Source organism: Budorcas taxicolor, chromosome 13 (assembly GCF_023091745.1).
Source record: "Budorcas taxicolor isolate Tak-1 chromosome 13, Takin1.1, whole genome shotgun sequence".
Taxonomy (NCBI): domain Eukaryota; kingdom Metazoa; phylum Chordata; class Mammalia; order Artiodactyla; family Bovidae; genus Budorcas; species Budorcas taxicolor.
The window spans coordinates 28,168,588-28,191,106 of record NC_068922.1 but is presented as its reverse complement, the minus strand read 5'-3'; the positions used below and the strand labels follow the sequence as shown (position 1 = coordinate 28,191,106).

The window sequence follows — 22,519 nt, the reverse complement described above, 5'->3', positions numbered from 1 at the left end:
TCAACTGAACAGGACTTTCAAATTGTATAGGTGAAGGTGAAGTCGCTTAGTCGTGTCCGACTCTTTGCGACCCCATGGACTGTAGCCTACCAGGCTTCTCCGTTGATGGGATTCTCCAGGCAAGAGTACTGGAGTGGGTTACCATTTCCTTCTCCAGGGGATCTTCCTGACCCAGGGATCGAACCCGGGTCTCCCGCATTGGAGGCAGACGCTTTAACCTCTGAGCCACCAGGGAAGCCCTCAAATTGTATAGTTACATTCTAATTTGATAGAAGATTTCTTAGTACACTGTACTAAGCAAGTTACTACTTACAGAACTTGATTTTTTTTTTTTTGCTTTTATCCCTAAAGAGATCTTAACTGAAAACCCTAGTGTCTAATCTTTATACTCTGGTTTTGAGAATAGCCTCACTTTTTACCTTCTGTCAGCCCTTCTGAAGTGGGCCACCAAAAAAAAGGAAAAAAGATCATTTTAAACATTTTACCAGATCAGTGAATTGATTAAAAATACTTTATGCTGCCAGGACATCCCTGGTGGTCCAGTGTGGCTAAGACTCCATGCTCCCAATGCAGGGAGCCCAAGTTCAATCCCTGGTCAGGGAACTAGATCCCATATACCACAACTAAGACCCAGGGCAGCCAAATAAATAAATTAAAATATTCGGGGGCTTCTGGTGACTCAGTGGTAAAGAATCTACCTGCCAATGCAGGAGACAAGGATTCAGTCCCTGATGTGGGAAGATCCCTCATGCCTTGGAGCAATTAAGCCGTGCACCACAGTTTCTGAGCCTGTGCTCTAGAGCCCAGGAACTGCAACCACTGAGTCCACGTGCCGCAACTGCTGAGCCCGCACGCCATAGAACCTGGGCTAACAGGAGAAGCCACTGCAGTGAGAGAAGCCTGCGGACGGCGACGAGAGAGAAACGCCTGCTTTCCACAGCTAGAGAAGAGCCCATGGAGCACCGGAGACCTAGCACAGCCAAAAAATAAATGAAGTCCTTCTTTAATAAAATTATTTTTAAAATGAATATATAATTTTTTAAAAAATAAAGAAGTCAGGGCACAGTTATATAAGGTTAAAATAAATAAATTCTCAAATCACACTAGCTTTGATATAAAGAATCATCCACAAATTAGTAGGGACTAGTAAAAAATAAAATCGGTTCTGTAGAATTTTTTGTGAACAAGATTTACAGAAATCAGATCAGGACAGCTCGGTTACTTGGGGCCACCTGATGGGACCTGGAAATATCTTTGCTACAGATAACCGGATGTACTAGTGAAAAGTGAGAGTGAAAGTCACTCAGTCGTGTCTGACTCTTTGTGACCCCATGGACTATAGAGTCCATGGAATTCTCTAGGCCAGAATCCTGGAGTGGGTAGCTTTTCCATTCTCCAGGGGATCGTCCCAACCCAGGGATCTAACTCAGGTCTCCCACATTGCAGGCGGATTCTTTACCAACTGAGCTATCAGAAAAGCCGTGCTAATCACTGAAAGACTTATGAGGACCAGTAAGCAGTCAGCACTTGAAAAAGGCTTGTACTGAGGAAATCCCATGTAAAGCTCTGTGAGTCACACTTTGCTTGCCTGTTAGGCAAAGCTCATCATGTGCTTGCTTTAAAGATGATAGCAAGCTGCCCTCCATCTGCAGCTTCTCAGTTCCAAATAAACACCGCAACCAGAGTCAAAGGAGTTTCTATGACACCTGTACCAGGTTATAGGCTGGTCCTAGTGAGACAATATCTGCCTCTCAGAGTTCCAGGGTCAGTAAGAGTCTTACTGTAACCTTGATTTATCAACCTGCAGATTTCTAATTCTCCTTAATAACAATAATACTACTTTTAGATACAGAGCAGCATGTTACTCCCTCAACAGAAATGAATAGTGGTCCTTCATTAACAAAAGAAATTGATTTTTAACTCCATTTTAGATGAGCAGTTGGAGTATTTATTTGTCCCAAAAAATTCCTTTCAGCTTCCACAGACTTGCCTGGTCTTAGGTCTCTAGAAGAGCAGTTAGAAGCAAAAAAAAAAAAAAAAAGTGAAGAACTTTTAATATTTATCTTCTGTAAACCATGGGACCATGTGTTCACTAAGACAGAGAGATAAAATGAAATTTCTGTGGGGAAAAAATATACCATCTTGATTTTTTTTGTTTTTTGTGTGATAGCTGTTCTGCATTTTTAAAGAGCGTTTGTGAATTAATGGAATGAAATAATGCTTACTGGTATCTGAAAATTCCAGGCTTGTAGGTGTTGTGGTTTTTTTTTGTTTGTTTTTTTTTTTTTGGTCTTTTTGTCAGACTAGGTGATGCCTTTTAGGCAGTCATAGGTTAAAGGAGGGCTTCCCAGGTGACTCACTGGTAAACAGCCCGCCTGCCAATGCAGGAAACTCAGGAGACCCAGGGTTTCATCCCTGCGTTGGGAAGATCCCCTGGAGGAGGGCATGACAACCCACTCCAGTATTATTGCCTGGAGAATCCCACGGACAGAGGAGCCTGGTAGGCTACAGTCCATAGGGTCGCATAGAGTCGGACATGACTGAGGCCACTCAGCACACACACACGTGCAGGTTAAACGAAGAACTTTAAAAGATCAACAGGAAAAGAAGACAAAGGGCTGACTTTCTTCTAAAAGACTTTTTTGGTAACATAAACATTTATATAGATTACTATCTTTTAAAAGATGACAGCATTATTTTCTTGCTGTGCTAAAGGAGCATTGAAAGCTGATTAATTGCAGGCGGCAGTCTATAAATCACAATTCTGAGCCTCCAGCATCATTACTTTGCACTTACATAAGTGGTTTTACTACTGCAAGTCAGAGCTCAGTTTTATAGCAGTCTTAGAGCATTTGATCATTTGGGGTATATTTTCCTACAGTGTTTTAATTGGCCTCTTGAAAGAAAGCAGCTGGTATGATCATATAGTAAGAGAAATAGATTTACTGAGACTTTTAGATAATTAGTAAAAAAAAAAAAAAAAGACCTGGACAGCTGTGTTTGGAAGAGTCAACATTTGGAATACAACTTACATAACCTATTAGTATCTTTAATACACAAACTTGCAAATTTCCCTATTGGAAAATTCCTAGGAAAAAAAGTCATCTGTTAAGCTTGAAACACATGGAAGCCCCAAGAAGAGTTTTTGTAAGAAGAATTTAAATGTATATAAATCTCATATATTATTTTATCAAGAAAAGAGAAGGGAGTATGTGATATTTTCCCCGTGACTTATAAAGGACTTGAGAGAGAAACAGCTGGAATCTTTCACACCAGCAGGACCTTTTGAAAGGAATGGAATCTGAAATTTTGAAACAAAATGTTCAAATGGAAAAGTTATTACAGAAAGCTTTGTTTTGTGCACAACAGTCCGTTTCACTGAGCTTTTCAAGTGTGTAATTCACAGTTTCCAAACATAGAAAAGTATTCAGATAGGGTATTTTGCAGGATGATATTCTTCAAATCCTATGGGAATTGTTTAAGTAAAAAGTGAAAGAAGAACTTGTGTATTATGACAGCTTGTCTCATTTGCTAAGCATTTCTTTAATATCAATGTTATATTTTGAGTTAACCTTGATAACAGCAAAAAGGTTTACAACTATGACATTATGTCAGTTGTTCAGAATTAAGATTCTGTCTCAGAAGCATAATGTTGTAGAAAATTAATCAGTTGCTTTTTCTTGTGCCCTTAAAATTCTTGCCTCACCTTGTAGGCTTATAAAAAATTTTTAACTTGCTTTGAATTTTACAAGTTTACAGCTATGTTAGAAACTCACAAAAATTGTTCCTGTCATCCTAGAAAACCAAACTCACTAATCGAGAAAGAAATCATTATTTAGATAAATTAGCCTTTAACATCAGAAATAAAGGCACATACATACTGGCTTTGCCCCTCCATCCAGGTGGCAAATTAGTGGGGCATATTTATCCATGATGCATGCCTGGAATCCATAGTCCCATGCTGGAAAAATCTCAGAGGGATTCCGTGTGCTTCCCAGGTGTCTCCAAGTGTCACGACGAGAGACACGTCGTAAGCTTTGCCCCCAGCCACCAGCTCTGTGAGCCTCCCTCCACCCCTGAGAGAGAATGTGATAGGGAAGAGATAATCATCTTCTGTGCTATAACCTGAACTTCAGCTTGGTTCACAAAAAAAGAAAGAAAGGAGAGAAATTGTTTCTTTCATGGTTAATTACAATCAGCAGGGATCATCTACAAGTCTCCTTATTCATTTGTCTCAGAGTTTTCTAGATGTATTGTACCCTTGGATAAAGCAATACAGACCCACATCTCTGAAGCTTTTCCCAGTGTTTCTGAATTGAGAGCTTTGTGGGTTTTAGGTGGTAATGCAGGCTATCCTGTAACACCCACGACAATATCTAGGACAGCCCCTGGACCCCAGTCTGTTCACACTTCGGCATCAGAATGTGGACATTCACACCAAGTGGAAGAGAGAGAAAGGTCAAACATTAGGTTTGCCACCCAGTTGGCTAGAAGGGTTTTTTCTATATTTTTATTTGACTCACTGGGTCTTCACGCGGTGCTCAGCCTTCTTTAGTTGCAGCATGTGGGCTGAGTAGTTGCTATGCCTGTGCTTCGTTGTGGCATGTGGGATTGAACCCAGGCCCCCTTGCACTGGGTCTTAGCTCCTGGACCACCAGGGAGGTCCCTAGAAGGCTTTATTTCTTACAGGTTTTCAGATTTTGGAATTGTGGCTAATGAGGACCCGTAATATTCTTTTTTACTTATGAAACCCCTCTTCCTGGAGAACTTGACCTTCATGATACACTTACGAAATATGGAGGAGTTCGTAGAACATTAGCTTCCTGTTACTGCTTCTGAGTTTCCCATTCATCCTTTCTGTAACACTAATGTAGGCTTCTGGCTTTAGTGCTGTAGCATTTTAGTACCAGGGGACCTCAAAACCACTGGTTTCAGGAAGAATTCTTCCATGGGAAGCCAGTTCTATTTGCCCAAGTTTTGTCCTGTAAATTATGAACATCTTATGTGACCCAGAAGGAATCTTCTGAAAAAGCATTCCCTCATTTTTAAAGGACAACAAGGACTTCCCTGGTGGCTTAGATGGTAAAGTGTCTGCCTACAATGCGGGAGGCCTGGGTTCAATCCCTGGGTCAGGAAGATCTCCTGGAGAAGGAAACGGCAGCCCGCTCCAGTATTCTTGCCTGGAAAATCTCATGGATGAAGGAGCCTGGTAGGCTACAGTCCATGAGGTGGCAAAGAGTCAGATACGACTGAGCGACTTCACTTTCACATGCACCTTGTGGATTTTGCTAATACTCCTATCAAGTTTAATTCTTGCTTTCTTCACTTTATGGTGTCTTGGTTAAATGTATTGTAGTTGTTTTTTTGTGGCAAATCCCCTAGTTGATGTATTGCTAGAAAGCTTAGTTTTCTAGAGTAAGTCCTTCAAACTTTCCGTGTTTTATGACCAGGGTAGACAGTAAAAGCAAGGTCCATCATCTTAAGGAGAAAAAAAGAGCCTTAAATCAAAGACCAACAGAGCATTGAGAGGTCACTTTTTTGCTGGCAACATTAATCACTATCTAAAAGTTTTGAATAAAATAAAATATTAAAAATAAGACTTAAGTTTTACTCTCAGTTTAGCAAGTGACTTTCAAAGAGACCTTTTTTCTTTTTCTGTTAATAAAAGTGGAACCTAACTTTTGTTTGGAACAAAAAACTGTTTTAGAGTGTTTTATAAGTTGGCATTTATCAGGTACCCTGAAGTCTGGGGGAAATGTCCAAGTGGAAGATCTTGAGAGAGAAAGCTGGGCACTTCTAGTACATTCTTTTGGTTTCAGCTTCCCAAGTCCATGGAGATAGAGTGACCAGCTGTCCCGTTAAGGCAGCTTTGTGATTTGCAGTCCGAGTTTGGCCAGATCGCCTGACGGGCGGTCCCCCTCTAAGTTATCACAGATGTTTACAGACAGCGAAAAAGCAAACAGGACGTTTCTACATAGCTGTCCTTTGGGAAGGTTTAAGAGCCCTGGATCCCTTCCAGAATGTAATGGATTTGGACGGGTTTCACGCCTTTGTGATTTCTTGTTGTATTTCTCTGTGTCACCTTGCCCTGGGGGAGCTCTCGAAAAGCCACTGCTGCTCCAGCCAGGATGTCAGGCCTGGGACTCTCATCAGGGATGCTTGTTTGCCAACAAATGAGTGTTTAGTGGGTAAGACAATCCCTTCCTCCTTTAGTTCCATCCTTCCCCAAATATGCTTTAGATGAGTCTGAGTAAACCCAAATCCATGCCTCAGCTTAACTACCTTTCTTACAGTTGCATCCAGTAAAATTCAACCCATAGGGTGCCTCCCTAGGCACTGATGAGTCAGTGAATCAAATCCCTGTTCTTGGGGAGCTTATAGTTAATAAACAGAGATCAGACCCAAAAACTCATTATTGTGGGCTCTTGGGTGTTTGGGGACCTGAATATTTCTTTAAGCTATGTCTTAATAGCACATGAGTAAAGATCCCAAGCTGTGCTTGGGAATTGAATTTTCCTAAACATAAGGAGGCGACCTGTTTGAAAAGCTCCAGTGACTGACATATGTCTCCTACCCAAACTTGGACTCTGCCAGCCTGGCACGGAAGATCCTCAAAATCTTATGCCTAGTCTGCCCTTTATTTGGCGAGGCTGCCTGTTATACACCACCTACCCTGGTTGATCTCTTCAGTTCATAGTGCCTGACCTCCATACTCTCCTGGATTCCACTAAGAAGAAAAATGAGATTCCTATTCTTTTCTTCATGAAGGTCCTGCCCTAAAGCCTGCTTTTACACTAGAGCCCACAGAGACCTTCCTTTCCTCCACACGTTTTAGTTTGTTGTTTGAATCAACATGATCCAGTACTGCCCATGTCATCGGCTGCCTTTTAATTTGTACCTCTTGCTCCATGCCCTTAATTGTGAGCATCTTTTGATTGAGGACTATGTCTTATCCTTTTTATTTTAATATTTCCTACAGTACATCCTAATAGCAGGGGCTCCATAAATACATTCAACTTATTGATTATTAATCAATAAATTATTGCCACTTGAGTGATAACAGTTCAAGACTTGGATTTATTGATTTCAGCAGTTACAAATTGAGTTATTCTTTCCAGTTGGTTGTTCAAAGCCAAGATTCATAAACTTCACTGTCACTGTTTCTTGTGGGGCTTCTCTTGTGGCTCAGCTGGTAAAGAATCCACCTGCAATGCAGGAGACCTGGGTTCGATCCATGGGTTGGAAAGCTCCCCTGGGGAAGGGAAAGGCTTCTGTTTCTTAGTCCACTTGAAAAATGCCCTTTCGGGGAGTAGCATCCATGTGTTTCTTTGTCACCATGTATGTGAACTCGAAGTCTGGAAGTGGTTTTGCCCAGTGACACTTGGCATCCAAAAGGCATGGCTGGAGGCAGTGTTTCTGGCTGGTTGGGGACCCACAGAAAGTCACGTGATTCCAGCATTCCTTCTTCCTTTTCTATTTATCTACTGAGCACCTGTCTTGTTGCTTTTTAGATGCTACTGTCCAATGTCCAGGCCGTCAGTCTTTGCCTTGCTTTTCATGAACAGCATGGAAGCTGCTACTATAGCCGAGGTTAGACCTGTGTGTGAAGGCAGGCTCCACGGGTGGCCTCTGTTCCCCAGCAGGGCCCTCGAGACACTCTGGTGGACCAGTACAGAGAGACCCCAGTACGCACCAAAACCATCCCAAAGGGAGACAGCTGACGGCTCTAGAGGTAGACAGTGGGGGCCAACACCCAGATGTCTTGTCCCAGTGGGGATGCAGGTCTGCTGAGTGCATGTGGGGGAGTCAAGCCTCTGAAAACCCCTGGTTAGACTTGACAAGTTTAAAGTATCTCCCAAACCTGAGAACGTGTGAGTCTGCAGGGAAAGTCTGGTCTGGGGACCAGACACATAAGACGTCCTTCTCAGTTCAGTTCAGTTCAGTTCAGTCACTCAGTCGTGTCCGACTCTTTGCGACCCCATGAATCACAGCACGCCAGGCCTCCCTGTCCATCACCAACTCCCGGAGTTCACTCAGATTCATGTCCATCAAGTCAGTGATGCCATCCAGCCATCTCATCCTGTGTTGTCCCCTTCTCCTCCTGCCCCCAATCCCTCCCAGCATCAAAGTCTTTTCCAATGAGTCAACTCTTTGCATGAGGTGGCCAAAGTACTGGAGTTTCAGCTTTAGCATCATTCCCTCCAAAGAAATCCCAGGGCTGATCTCCTTCAGAATGGACTAGTTGGATCTCCTTGCAGTCCAAGGGACTCTCAAGAGTCTCCTCCAACACCACAGTTCAAAAGCATCAATTCTTCAGCGCTCAGCCTTCTTCACAGTCCAACTCTCACATCCATACATGACTACTGGAAAAACCATAGCCTTGACTAGTCGGACCTTAGTCAGCAAAGTAATGTCTCTGCTTTTCAATATGCTATCTAGGTTGGTCATAACTTTTCTTCCAAGGAGTAAGCGTCTTTTAATTTCATGGCTGCAGTCACCATCTGCAGTGATTTTGGAGCCCCCAAAAATAAAGTCTGACACTGTTTCCACTGTTTCCCCATCTATTTCCCATGAAGTGATGGGACCGGATGCCATAATCTTCGTTTTCTGAATGTTGAGCTTTAAGCCAACTTTTTCACTGTCCTCTTTCACTCTCATCAAGAGGCTTTTTAGTTCCTCTTCACTTTCTGCCATAAGGGTGGTGTCATCGGCATATCTGAGGTTATTGATATTTCTTCTGGCAATCTTGATTCCAGCTTGTGTTTCTTCCAGTCCAGCATTTCTCATGATGTACTCTGCATAGAAGTTAAATAAGCAGGGTGACAATATACAGCCTTGACATACTCCTTTTCCTATTTGGAACCCGTCTGTTGTTCCATGTCCAGTTCTAACTGTTGCTTCCTGACCTGCATACAGATTTCTCAAGAGGCAGGTCAAGTGGTCTGGTATGCCCATCTCTCTCAGAATTTTCCACAGTTTAATGTGATCACACAGTCAAAGGCTTTGGCATAGTCAATAAAGCAGAAATAGATGTTTTCCTAGAACTCTCTTGCTTTTTCCATGATCCAGCGGATGTTGGCAATTTGATCTCTGGTTCCTCTGCCTTTTCTAAAACCAGCTTGAACATCTGGAAGTTCACGGTTCACGTATTGCTGAAGTCTGGCTTGGAGAATTTTGAGCATTACTTTACTTGCATGTGAGATTAGAGCAATTGTGCGGTAGTTTGAGCATTCTTTTGCATTGCCTTTCTTTTGGATTGGAATGAAAACTGACCTTTTCTAGTCCTGTGGCCACTGCTGAGTTTTCCAAATTTGCTGGCATATTGAGTGCAGCACTTTCACAGCATCATCTTTCAGGATTTGAAACAGCTCAACTGGAATTCCATCACCTCTTCTAGCTTTGTTCGTAGCGATGCTTCCTCAGGTCCACTTGACTTCACATTCTAGGATGTCTGGTTCTAGATGAGTGATCACACCATCATGATTATCCGGGTTGTGAAGATCTTTTTTGTACAGTTCTTCTGTGTATTCTTGCCACCTCTTCTTAATATCTTCTGCTTCTGTTAGATCCATACCATTTCTGTCCTTTATCGAGCCCATCTTTGCATGAAATGTTCCCTTGGTGTCTCTAATTTTCTTGAAGAGATCTCTAGTCTTTCCCATTCTGTTGTTTTCCTCTCTAGTACCTAATAATCAGCTTCACACCTTCTGAGTTGTTTCTGGACCTTGTCAAAAGCAAATAACTTATATACAAAACAGAAACAGACCCACAGTCATAGAAAACAAATTCATGGTTACCAAAGGGGAAAGGGCTTGGGGGATAAATTAGAAGCTTGGGACTAACATACACATGCTGCTAAATACAAAATGGTTAACCACTGAGGACCTCCTGTGTAGCATAGAAACGTTTGCTCTTTATTTTGCAGTATACATATATGTAAAACTGAATCACTTTGCTGTACACCTGAAACTAACACAACATTGTAAACCAGCTATACTCCAATCAAAAAAATTTTTTAAGTAGAATTTTTTGAGAATTTGAAAATATATTGTGATTATCATATTTCAGAACATAAGTAAGTGGGAATTTCTTTTTTACTTAGGAAGAAAGAGGTTAATACACTAGACCAAGGATTTCTGAATGTAGAGAACTTAATACAGTGAAATCATGCCTTATTAACAGGCTAATAGCATTTTATAAAGAACACCACATTTTATATGATAATGAATTTTTAAATTATCTTGGTTTTAAAGAGCAAATGTTATTGATTTGTCAGATTTTGGACAACAGTTTCTAGTATGTGGTTAATCCAGGCAAAGAAAACTGGCCTACGGGATAGTGGGGGAAACAGTTTAAGGCGAAAACAGTCAAAAACAGCTCCATTCTCAGAGCCCACGACTGGGCCCCGAGGAGCTCCCTAAGGTCTCCACTTTGGGGACACTGGTGGCTCTTCTCCCACATTCCTGCTGCCCAGGGACACTCATCTGTGCCCACTTGGCATGCAGGGCTTGAAAAGAACCCTCAGGCGTCCCAGAGGGCTCCACCCTGCCCTGCTGTGTGCACCACAAGGATAGGCCACCGGGCTCTGCATGCTGTGTGTCCCCTTGTGTAACTAAATCAGTACAAAGAAAGCTCCACTTTCCACTAAAGGGGCGCAGATGTGGGGTGTGAGGACCAGATGGCGGGGGTCAGGTCTCCCGGCGTGGTGCAGTGGTCTTCTCCCGGGCCAAGTGTGTTTCTGCCATGCCCTCTGTCTGCCCCTGTCTTGCAGCAATGAAGTGGTGAGGACTGACCTGAAGAAGCTGCCAGCACTTCCCACACAGGCCCTGAAGGAGCACCCCTCCCTGGCTTACTGGTAAGCCCCTTTTCTCTGCACGCCCCAGTCATCCCCCTAAGGATGGAGCCCCTTTGAGGGAGGCAGGGGACTCTGAGTGACTGTCCACCCTCCCCACCACCACGGGTCAACCTGGTCCCCAATCAGAGAGCGATTCCAAACTGTATCCAGTGGCCTGAGCCTTCATGAAACCATTTTTTGCATTTATTTAAATGACATGGAATATGAGAGCTGTCTTTCCTATTTTCTTTCTTTTCCTCTTTTTTTTAATAAAAGGGAAAACTTCTAAAATTTCACTTTGGATGCCTTGCCTCCTTGGAGATCCCTTCATGGACTGCTAGAATTTCACTTTGGGATCCTTGTCATTTAATGACAGGATGTGTGGGATTTTGAGATGTGGGAGAATGAGAGGGGTTTCCTCTTTGCAGAAGAGGGAGGTTGATTCTTTTCTTTTCCCACAGTGTTTCATATCTCCCGATGTAGCTGCCGTGTAACGTTACACCATAGTTCATCTGTTAGGCCCTACACTACTGATTCTCAATGAATCGGGCGTTTGAACTGTTTCCAGATTGTGGTTCAGGTCACATTGGAGTGGGGTTTGCGTGGCTGGGTAGTGTGCTGAAATACTGTAGGGCCAGCGAGCCCCAACCACTATCCTTTGAAAGCAAAATGCCATTTTCCTAATCATTCTTACTACTCTGTAACCAAAAGCACTTTTTGTTAGGCTTTTGAAAGGGCTTTTATTTAAAAATAATAAGATAAATCACAGAACAGGTCAATTTTCTTGCATCATAACATATGACTTTTCAGCATTTCTCTAATACACTTTATAAAGTTTACAGTGTATAACATTTCATCTTGTCCAGACACCTTTCCAGTTGCCAGACTAGTAGTTCAGTCATCGGGGTGGCTTCAGGGGACTCCTTTGGCTGGGATGGGGTGCATCTTACTGTGGAGGGCGTTAGCAGGATGAAACTCCAGGACATAAATCATATCTTGCCAAGAGACCAAGTGACAGGGCAGCTGGACAGGAAATAAGAGGGCTGAACCCTGAGACTGGGAGTGCCCACCTGTGCGCTGGCGTTCTCGGTTTCATTTCTCTGAACTGTTTTGTTGCCAGTCTTTCTTTGATAGCGTAGGTGTGATAAACAGTGCTCAGAGCCTTATAATTTGCCTTCAAAGAACAAGATTGGTTTAACACACACAGACTTTGCACGTGTCAGTTTCCAAACTTCCAGCCTGGCAGCGTGCACATACAAACACCCCAGATGGCACTCTTGTTTCCTTTTTTGTGGAAACAAATTGCCCTCTACCGAATTCCTCATGCTCCCTGGGCCTTACCTTCTCTGCCCTCGCAGCGGTTTATTTTCAGGAAACCAGTGATGAAGGGACTGGAGCTGCAAGGAGATAGTTCACAGAACTGGCAGTTCCTACCTGGTGAAATGTATTAGCCAGCAGAGGCTGTAATGTTGCTGGCTTGTCTGGAGTCAGAGTTGCTTTGAGCCTACTGAATCCCTCAGTTATCTCAGTTGTATGTTTCCAAATGTTGTTTACACCCTGGCTGCTCCTTTCAGAGCTGTGAAGTCCTTTCCTCTCTCTCCTTCCTGTCTCTGGGTTTCTTCTGGGTTATCTCCACAGCCTGCTCTGTGCGCAGACATCCTCACTGAGCCGTGACTCCTTCCTTCACGCCAGTGCTCTCTCTCTCGACAGTATGAACAGCTTCATCCTCATCCACGTCTCTAGCTGTCCTGCCAGAACAGCCCTGGATCTCTGTGACCAGGCCCACACTTTTGGACCCAGAGGCACCATGTTACTGTCTAAATGTCCTAGGAGGATGACAGGACAAAGGGAGGGATGCTTTTGAAGAAGGTGCCCCCAGGTTCTACAGCTCAGCTTCTACACAAACAGGCCAGTGGCATGAACCGTTGTCATGATGCATAGCTTAAAAAAAAAATGCCCATACACGCAGATGCAGTGGACAACCTTCAGGCCTAAGAAGCCATAGGGATCCTGTCCACACTAGCCAGGGAAGGCATTGCAGCCTAGTGAGCAGAACAGTAGGTTTAAGATCCCAGCCATGTCTCTGAGCTGCGGGGTAATGACAGTCCAGGAAGCTCTGCTGCCTTGATTTTCCATCTGTAAAATGGGACTAACCGTAGCAGCCAAATCCAGACTGTAATTAAGGGAGGAAATATTAATAAACAAGCACATAACGCAGTTAGAAAGTTGTGAGTGGTACACAATAATGCCAGATCATCACCCAGTAATCCTCTCTGCTCATTTTCCCCAAGCGTTCCACAGGCTTGGACCTCTCACCCTGTGTGATCTCCTTATGGGAGGGGGGCGTCGAGTCATGCAGTGCCCAGGGCTCCAGCACAAGGCAGCATCATGGCCCTGACCTGGCTTCTCTTGCTGCGGGACCAGAAATACACCCAGACAGGGCGTGAGGGGTCTTTAATCTGAAATCACTGGCCCCTGCAGGCTGACGGCTCCTCCGAGACAGGGAGCCCGTGGCCGTCGCCTTGTTTCTGGGTTCCCTGCGTGCAGAGATGATTGACGTTAGCAGCGTGAGCCAGCCCCTGCCTGGGGGCACCATCAGCCTCGGTCACTTGCCTTTTTGCTTCATGTAACACCATATCCTCCAAATGGTGTTTGGGGATTCCATTTCCTCTGGCTGGTGGGTCTCTGACAGTAATCCCATGGAGGGGTGATTGGTGCCATGATCATCTGTCAGTCCCCATGGAGGAACAGGGAGTGGAGCGAGTCCCAGGAAGTGTGGCGGCCGCTGTCCCATGCCTGCCCATGGTGTTTCCACTGGGACCGACAGAGAGGGGAAAGCCAAGGAAAAAGGAGGATACCGAGGCCTCGCAGAGGGTCTCAGACAGCAGGAGAAGCTAGGCTAGAGAGGATGGGGTGGCAGATCCCTGCAGCTGTCAGGCTCAGCAAGGCCCCAAGGGTCAGGCCATTTAGTTTATGAACAGCTGCACAGCTGCCTGCTGGTGTTTCTGACCTGCTGGTGTTTTTCCTGAGCTGTGCTGGTGTTCACCACAACAGCGCTGTATTGAATTCCACCCCCGCCTCATCCCAGCCTAGGGAGCCGGGGACCCTCTTTGCGACTCTGTACAAAGGAAGTGGGCTCGTAGCTATACTGTGTGGCTTGACTCTGGATCTGAGGGTCAGCCTCCCTAAATGCTACATCATCGTGTGCCCATCCAGCTCTTGATTCAGCGGGCAGCTGGAGAGGAAGCTGGAAGGGTGACCCCAGAATGTCCTGACCCCACTCTGATGGACTGTGAGGCTGGCGTCACCCCAGCAAGGACACTTTTGGAGAATTTTCTGTCAGGAGAGGGCCTTGTCCCCCTCAGTGCAGAGCCGCCATGGTGTGAGGTGTGTGGGAGCTGAGGAGAAACATGGCTGCATCTGCCCGTTTCTGAAGAGAGGGTGCTCGGACCCCGTAGACTTGACTCTCAGCTAAACAAAGGCCCCTCGTAGCCAGTCATTCCCCATCTGGGACATCAGGAAAGACACTTTCCTGCCAGGGGCCAATCTTGTACAAGTCAAATTTCAGAAAACTAACATGCAGAGATATTCACAGAAGATTAAGAGAGTAACTAGAAAAAAAATAAACTACCCCCAAGTACTCAGTAATGAACATACAGAATGTGTGCTCCGTTCCCCAGAAGTGGCCTCACTAATAGGAGGCGGGTGAGAGAAGGCTTTCTATCTGCTCTGGGATAATAAATGAATCATAGATCATGAAGTTCAACTGAGGAGGTCTTGAGGGTTCATCCCTGGAATTACCTCCCATTGTGGAGTCCACAGGCTGTGGGGAGAAAGAGTAAGGTGGAGGCCTGAGGAAGAAGGTTCCAAGGTCCCAGAGGCCAGGTTTTTGGACTTGACCCCCCAACAGGTGGAATGTGGTTCCTGAGTTGGGCTTGGCATTTCCAAAGGCAGTGAGGTACAGGGTCACTTCCCAGGAGGCCCTTCACACCGTCTGCCTCGTCACAGGCGGGTGAGGCCGCCATGCCCCTCAAGAAGCGAGCTAACCTCTTGCTATGTTAGACCTGCCTGAGATTTCAGAAGGTTACCGGGTCCCCATCTGACTTCCGGTAGCTGCCTTCTTATCTCACAATGCTGCTGTGGGCCTTTTATTGCTCTATGATTTGTGTTCTGTTCAGTTCAGTCACTCAGTCGTGTCTGACGCTTTGCAACCCCATGAATCGCAGCATGCCAGGCCTCCCTGTCCATCACCAACTCCCAGAGTTTGCCCATCATGTCTATCGAGTCGGTGATGCCATCCAGCCATCTTATCCTCTGTCGTCCCCTTCTCCTCCTGCCCCTAATCCCTCCCAGCATCAGGGTCTTTTCCAGTGAGTCAACTCTTCGGATGAGGTGACCAAAGTACTGGAGTTTCAGCTTCAGCATCAGTCCTTCCAATGAACACCCAGGACTGATCTCCTTTAGGATGGACTGGTTGGATCTCCTTGAATTCCAAGGGACTCTCAAGAGTCTTCTCCAACACCACAGTTCAAAAGCATCAATTCTTTGGAGCTCAGCTTTCTTCACTGTCCAACTTTCACATCCATACGTGACTACTGGAAAAACCATAGCCTTGACTAGACGGACCTTTGTTGGCAAAGTAATGTCTCTGCTTTTGAATATGCTGTCTAGGTTGGTCATAACTTTCCTTCCAAGGAGTAAGCATCTTTTAATTTCATGGCTGCAGTCACCATCTGCAGTGATTTTGGAGCCCCAAAAAATAAAGTCTGACATTGTTTCCACTGTTTCCCCATCTATTTCCCATGAAGTGATGGGACCAGATGCCATGATCTTCGTTTTCTGAATGTTGAGCTTTAAGCCAACTTTTTCATTCTCCTCTGTCACTTTCAACAAGAGGCTTTTTAGTTCCTCTTCACTTTCTGCCATAAGGGTGGTGTCATTTGTATATCTGAGGTTGATTTGTGTTAACCAGCCCCAAATTCCCAAACTTTCCAATCCTCCTTGGACACTCTGAACCATTAACTGCTAACAGGGTAGAGAGCCCATGAATGTCCTGTCGAGGTCAGCACCGGCTTCCCCTTGACTGGGCAGCTGGAGTTTAGGAGGGGAGGAGGGCCTGACCGAGGTTGCCTGGAGCGTCCACGTGGACCCCCAGCAGTGGCCGTCTACCTGTCCTCGTCCTATGTCCCTCCCCAGTGGGATGCGTGCTCCTTTCATCCTCTGTTCCCACAAGGAGTCTGACCCCCCAAACCTGAGCTAAACTCAAGACAAAGACAAGTGGGAAAGTGGACTCTCTTGGTACTTCTGTTGCCCTGGACATCTCACTTTGGCTGGGTTTCAAAATGCTGCTTCCAGGACAATCATTCTTCCAGGAGCTGTTGGCTCCTTGAAGCTTCTTGTGAGGATGTGGGGCTCATGGCCTTTTCACAAGGAGGGCTCGGGGCCGTCACCTGGAGACTGAGGTAGAGACTCCTTTTCTTCTCATTCTAGTGAGGACCGGGTCATCGAGCACTACAAGAAACTCAACGGCCAGACCAGAGGCCAAGCCATCGTCAAGTAAGTACCCCAGCCCTCCCAGTGATGATGAGGTTGTGTGTGTATTCACATAGAACATGTCAGGGTTGTTCAGTTCTTCTGGGAAAGACTCCAGGGGGTGGTGGTTCCATTAAATTTTCAAGTAAATAACCATTCTGAGAGCTTTCATCATGTACACACAGACACCAGTGTGTGTATGATACCAGTTCTGCTGAATGGCCACGTGTGTGTGTGTGTGTGTGTGTGTGTTTTGTTTTGTTTTCACAGCTACATGAGCATCGTAGAGTCTCTCCCAACCTATGGGGTTCACTATTATGCAGTGAAGGTAAGTGAGCTCATTTGGTGAACACTGCCAACATGCCCTAAAAAAGATTTTCATTTCTTTCTTTTTAATCTTAGTGAAGTTTTTTGGGGTTTTGGGAGGATTGCATGCTGGGGGAGTTGGGACAATGGAACACCACCCCGCCCCCCAGTGTAGTAAGCCTTGATTCAAAGACTCTCCAAAATTTACTTTCCCTTTTGTGAAGTGGGTATGACAAATGCCTACTTCCTTTCAATTCTCAGAAGAATCCTGGAGATCAGGACCACAGAGCCTCTCAGAAGGAAGATTCCGAGGAACTATAGAGAACAAAAACTTAAGCAGAATCAGCAGTGTTTCTCTCAGTGGTCAGATGCCACGTAGGCAGCCAAATAGGAGAAGTGGGACTATGGGTTGAGAAATCAACAGCCTCTATCTTCTTAAATATGCTGATGGCAAGTCCATTGTGATACAGGCCCCATTGTCAATTCATTTACATTTGATACATAATGTTCAAGACTGGGATCCCTCTGAAATAATGGATAATGATGTTCCCGGGCTCTTTTTTCTATCCTGAGAAAGAATTACTTCCTTTCCTTCATTTACCCAGACGTGAAGTTTATCAAAGTCATTGCCCCAAGTCTGGACAAAAGGAACAGAAAACCCTTCTGAATGCAAGACAGTCCCACCAAGCAACCCAATATTCTCAGGCTCTTCCACCAATTTCCTTCCCTATGTTTCTACCTGACTGTATTTTTTTTTTTTAGATTTACTTAGTTACTCTATTTTTTGTCTGTGACGGGTCTTTGCTGCTACATGCAGGCTTTCTGCAGTTGCAGTGAGTGGCAGCTACCCTTCATTGCAGTGCTTGGTCATCTCACTGCGGTGGCTGCTTGTTGCAGAGCACTGGCTCTGGGCGCTCAGGCTTCAGTAGCTGTGGCACACAGGCTTAGTTGCTCCGTGCTGTGTGGGATGTTCCTGGATCAGGGATCGAACTAGTATCTCTTGCATTGCAAGGTGTATTCTTAACCACTAGACCACCAGGGAAGCCCCACCTGACTTTAATTCTTTTAGACCAGAGTGTGCCATGTTTCATTCATTACTGTGTCACCCACGGCAGCTTCAACGGCATTTTGCACATCCTTGGTGTGCATTTAATGGCCTGTGTCTTCCTCTAAACTGCAGCCTTCTGATAGCAAACTGTGTTGTATTATGTTATATATTTCTGGAATCCAGCAGAATCTAGCATAGGGCCTGGCATGTAGTAGGTGCCCAGCAAATATTTACCAAGTGCCTTTATTGAGAATTGAACTGAGTAGTTGGATGTATGCATTTCCATGATGGGAACAGATATCAGAGTGATATTTGTGGAGCCCAGTTTTGAGGCATATGTGGGGACTCCAGTCCCACCCAGCAGCTCATCTCCAGATCTATCACAGCCTGCAGTGGTTCAGTTCTTTCTGATGTCCTTCCAACACCCTTCCCACCAATGGAAGCTCTTCCTCTCTCTTCACCATGATGCACATAACTCAGAACCATGGCAGTCATCCCTGCCTTTCTCAAGTCTAAGCTATAGTCTTGTCATGAGAAGTCTGACCTGGCCTTCTGGGCTAAATTCTGTACCACATAAAAAGTATGAATCATCTAAGGAGACAATCTCTGTACTGCTCTGCCCAGGGATATGGCCACTGATATCAGTGGGCTGTCAACTCCCCAAAAGGAAATTGAATTGGTCATGAAAAGAGATTCAAAATCCCCCCTGCTGGCTGCCAGGGTTCAACTCTTACACTGTGAGCAAGTCTAGAGCCCATGCCCATTTTGCCATCTTGCTACCATAAAGGAAACAGGAGGACCCAGCAATAGTCCTGACATTATTAAAAGAGGCATATCACAGAAATCAAACTGTGAGTCTCTCTGTCACTTGTGGAAATATTCCACAGTGATGTTTAGCGGAGAGGTCTGAATTCATGAATGGAGCCAGTAATTCAGGAATCCCTGACTCCATTCCATTCTCTGATTCGCTGTTTGTTCTAAGCATGATCTCACCTCTGCTGCTCATAATTAAAAGAGAGATTAAGGGATTTCCCTGGTGTCCAGTGGTTGAGGAAACACCTTGCAAGGCAGGAGAGACAGGTTCAATCCCTGGTCAGGGAACAAAGATCCCACATGCCGCAGAGCAATTAGGCTCGCACACCACAGCTCCAGGAGCCCCTGCACTGTAACTACTGCACTCAAGCTCCACAGTGAAAGATCCCACATGGCAACTGCTTGCTGCAGCTAAGACCTGGCCCAGCTAAACAAATAAATACATATTGAAAGTAAATGGAGGCTTCCTTGGTGGCTCTGTGGTAAGGAATCTGCCTAGCAGTGCAGAAGACACAGGTTCAATCCCTGGTCTGGGAAGATCCCACATGCTGTGGAGTAACTAATCCTATGTGCCACTGAGCCAGTGCTCTGGAGCCTGGGAACTGCAGCTACTGAGCGGATATGCCACAACTACTGAAGCTAAAGCACCCTGGATCCTGTGCTTCCCAACAAGAGAAGCCGCCATGCTGAGAAGCTGGCACACCGCAAGCAGAGAGTAGCCCCTCCTTGTCACAACAAGAGAAAAATCCCGAGAAGCAGCGAAGACCCAGCACAGCCAAAAATAAATAAATGAAGATAATATGCGTGTGTGTATATATAATAAAATAAATAAAATAGAGATTAAGAAATTTGCTTCACCAACTACTCCACAAAAATTTTCTAAGGATTAGAAGACTATTGAGATAGATTGAGATACATAGATGGAAAGGCTTTCAAATAGAACTTCATCTGGGTTTTACAAACACAGCGTAAACCTGAATTCTGTTTTCTCGTCAGCCCTGGAACTTGACAAAAGGACAACCTCTGATATGCACGCTATCTGCCATCCAATAAAACTTTAGAAATATGCTCCTTTGCTGTTTGTGAGAGACCAGAAGCAGACCTTGTGAATTTCCAGATGCCAGGTGTGCCTGTGTGTTTGACTCTTGGAATCTCAAGCTTGAGGGATTACTCTCCCACTTATTTGGAGAAAGAGCCTAAGCAACTATATCGAGACTCACTGTTTGGTGGCCTTCCTTGTAAATTTCACAGTTGCCACGGCTCGGTGTGATGACACCTCTTGCCTCAACAATCTGAAATCACAGTGGCCTTCATCTGTCCTCTTATTCTGTTCTCCAAAACCAGTGCAGTCACATGGGCACTTTCCAGAGACGGGAGTTTTATACCTTTAAAGAAATTTAGAAGCTCTTCTAAAAATTCAAAATGTAGTTCTTTTGCTTTTTACCTTTGTGCTTACCTTGAAGCACAAACTCATGCCCCACAAAACTCTGAAGCCAACTTTGAGTTTTCAGGATGTCCGCTGTGGGCTCTATTAGGCCATTCATCCATGTGGCAATTAGAACAAATCCAGGGAAAGGCTGCTTGATATGCCCACTGCCAGCTCCTAGCATTTGGGATCTTCTCATTAACAATCACCCTACTTGAATGGAGATTAACCATCTGGGGGCCAGAAGTCTCTGTTAAAGGAATAAACAGAGGGTCTTGACGTTTCTCATTCTGCCCCCGGAGTGTCTAGGCTTCAATTTTGTTACTTTGTCCTGTAGAGCCTGAGTCACCCAGGCCAGCCCAGAAGCCACTATCCTTTTAAGAGAGCAGGACACACTGGGAAGCACCCACTCGCCCTGCACTGCCATCGGCCTGCTGGGGGCGGTGGGGGGGTGGGGGAGAGGGAGGGTCCTGAGCACAGTAGGACGCAACATTTGCATGATTTCTTTGCCTTTAAAATGAGAGGAGTTTGGGACTTCCCTGGCGGTCCAGTGGTTAAGGCTTTCCCTTCCAATGCAGAGGGTGCTGGTTTGATCCCTGGTCAGGGATCTAGAATCCCACATGCCTCAGGGCCAAAGGGCCAGAACATGAGACAGAAGCAATATTATAACAAATTCAATAAAGACTGTAAAAATGGCCCACATCAAAAAAAAAAAAAAAGCTAACGTAAGAAAGAGATGCACAACTTAAGAAAAAATAAAAGTTGATATATGTATAACTGAGTCACTTTGCTCTACAGAAGAAACTAACACAACATTGTAAATTAACCCTACTCCAAAAAAAATTTTTTTTTAAATTAGAAGAGTCTTAAATGCATATTACTAAGTGAAAGAAGTCAATCTGAAAAGGCTGCATATTGTATGATTCCAACTAAATGACATCCTGGAAAAGACAAACCTGGTTGCCAGAACCTGGGATGAATAGCTAGAACACACAGGATTTTTAGAGCAATGAAAATACTCTGTGCAACACTATATGATTGATACGTATCTATATACATTTGTCCAGACCTATGGAATGTACAGTCCAAGAATGGATCCTGAGGGAAACTATGGACTCTGGGTGACTGAGATGGGTCAGTGTAGGTTCATCAGTTACTACAAAAGTACCATTCCAGTGTGGGATGTTATTGATAGGGGAGGCTGTAGGGACAAGAATATATGGGAAATCCTTGTACCTTCCTTTCAATTTTGCCATGAACCTAAAACCGCTGTAAATAAAATAAAATAAAATCTTTTAAGGCACAATTTTTAGGGGAGTCACCTTTTGTAGTTTCCGTGGTTCCTTCCAGCTCTGACAGCTGATGACAGTTTCTCGGCTCGGAAGGTCATTTTGTCAGTGCTCAGCATCTCTCAGATTTTCCTTAGTGGGGATGGGGAGGGTGGCGCTGAAAACCTAAAGTCTTCGAAGGAGAACAGAGAACAAGGCATCCGCTTTTGACTCAGAACGGGGGAGAGAACCACATCTGTGCTGCTGGTTAGGAGTAGAGCTGGGTCCCCAGCCCAGGGCACTTTCCAAGTCACATCACTGAGCATCCTTTGATGATAGGGCACACCTGTCAAGGTAAATCGTAGAGAGATGGGCTCCATCCCTTTGAAGGAATTTGCTTTTCCCTTTGTCTTCAGATGAAGCAGGTCTCTTGGCTCATGTTTCTCTCCTCTGGTCCCATGCTTACCCGTGCTCCTTTTGATGTCCTAGGACAAGCAGGGGATACCGTGGTGGCTGGGCCTGAGCTACAAAGGGATCTTCCAGTATGACTACCATGATAAAGTCAAGCCCAGGAAGGTAAGCATGCTCTCCTTGGTGGGCTAGTGGTGCTCCGGTGGAGGGAGGAACAGGCTGAGAAGTGACAAAAATTGTAGTCATGCAGCCTCAGGGCCTCTGGGCTCCCCAGTCTCCTGATAAGTGTGGTGTATACAAACTACTCCAAACTCATCCAGTCTGCCTTCTCTGGGCAAATACTTTTCCTTCCTGTCACTAAGGAAATGGAAGCTGTAAAATTATTTAAGGTAAGAAGACGGATTTCCAGGTAGCACTAGTGTTTAAAAACCTGCCTGCCAATGCAAGAAACACAAGAGATGGGAGTTTGATCCCTGGGTTGGGAAGATCCCATGGGGGAGGGCATAACAACCCATCCCAGTATTCTTGCCTGGAGAATTCCATGGACAGAGGAGACTGGCGGGCTGCAGTCCATGGGGTCACAAAGAGTCAGATATGACTGAAGCGACTTAGCACATGTAGAACAAGAAGACTAGGTCAGCTTACCCAGAGCAGATGGACAACGGGACTGTGACAGACCATTCTGGCCCTTCATTCTCTGGGATGCTGTGCTAATGGGAATGTGAAGGAGTGCCTCTCTTGAATCCTGAGGCTAATCTGAGTTTTCCCAAAGGTTTTCTTTTTTGTTTTTTTTAGAAAGGGATGGGGGACGTAAAAGAAGAGATTGTAGGTCAAAAAGAGGTGAAAAATAAAGAAGCATGAGAGGCTTGCCTGCCAATCCA

General features: G+C 45.0%; 1 protein-coding gene across 1 annotated transcript in view; it reads left to right on the top strand.

Moving 5' to 3' along the window:
* The window catches only part of FRMD4A (FERM domain containing 4A), a 325,528-nt gene that overhangs the window by 206,129 nt on the left and 96,880 nt on the right, over window positions 1-22,519 (top strand). The window contains exons 8-11 of the mRNA XM_052650658.1: window positions 10,772-10,855; window positions 16,325-16,390; window positions 16,637-16,694; window positions 21,717-21,803. Of these exons, the coding sequence (XP_052506618.1) occupies window positions 10,772-10,855; window positions 16,325-16,390; window positions 16,637-16,694; window positions 21,717-21,803 (295 nt within the window). The remainder of the gene's footprint in view (window positions 1-10,771; window positions 10,856-16,324; window positions 16,391-16,636; window positions 16,695-21,716; window positions 21,804-22,519) is intronic.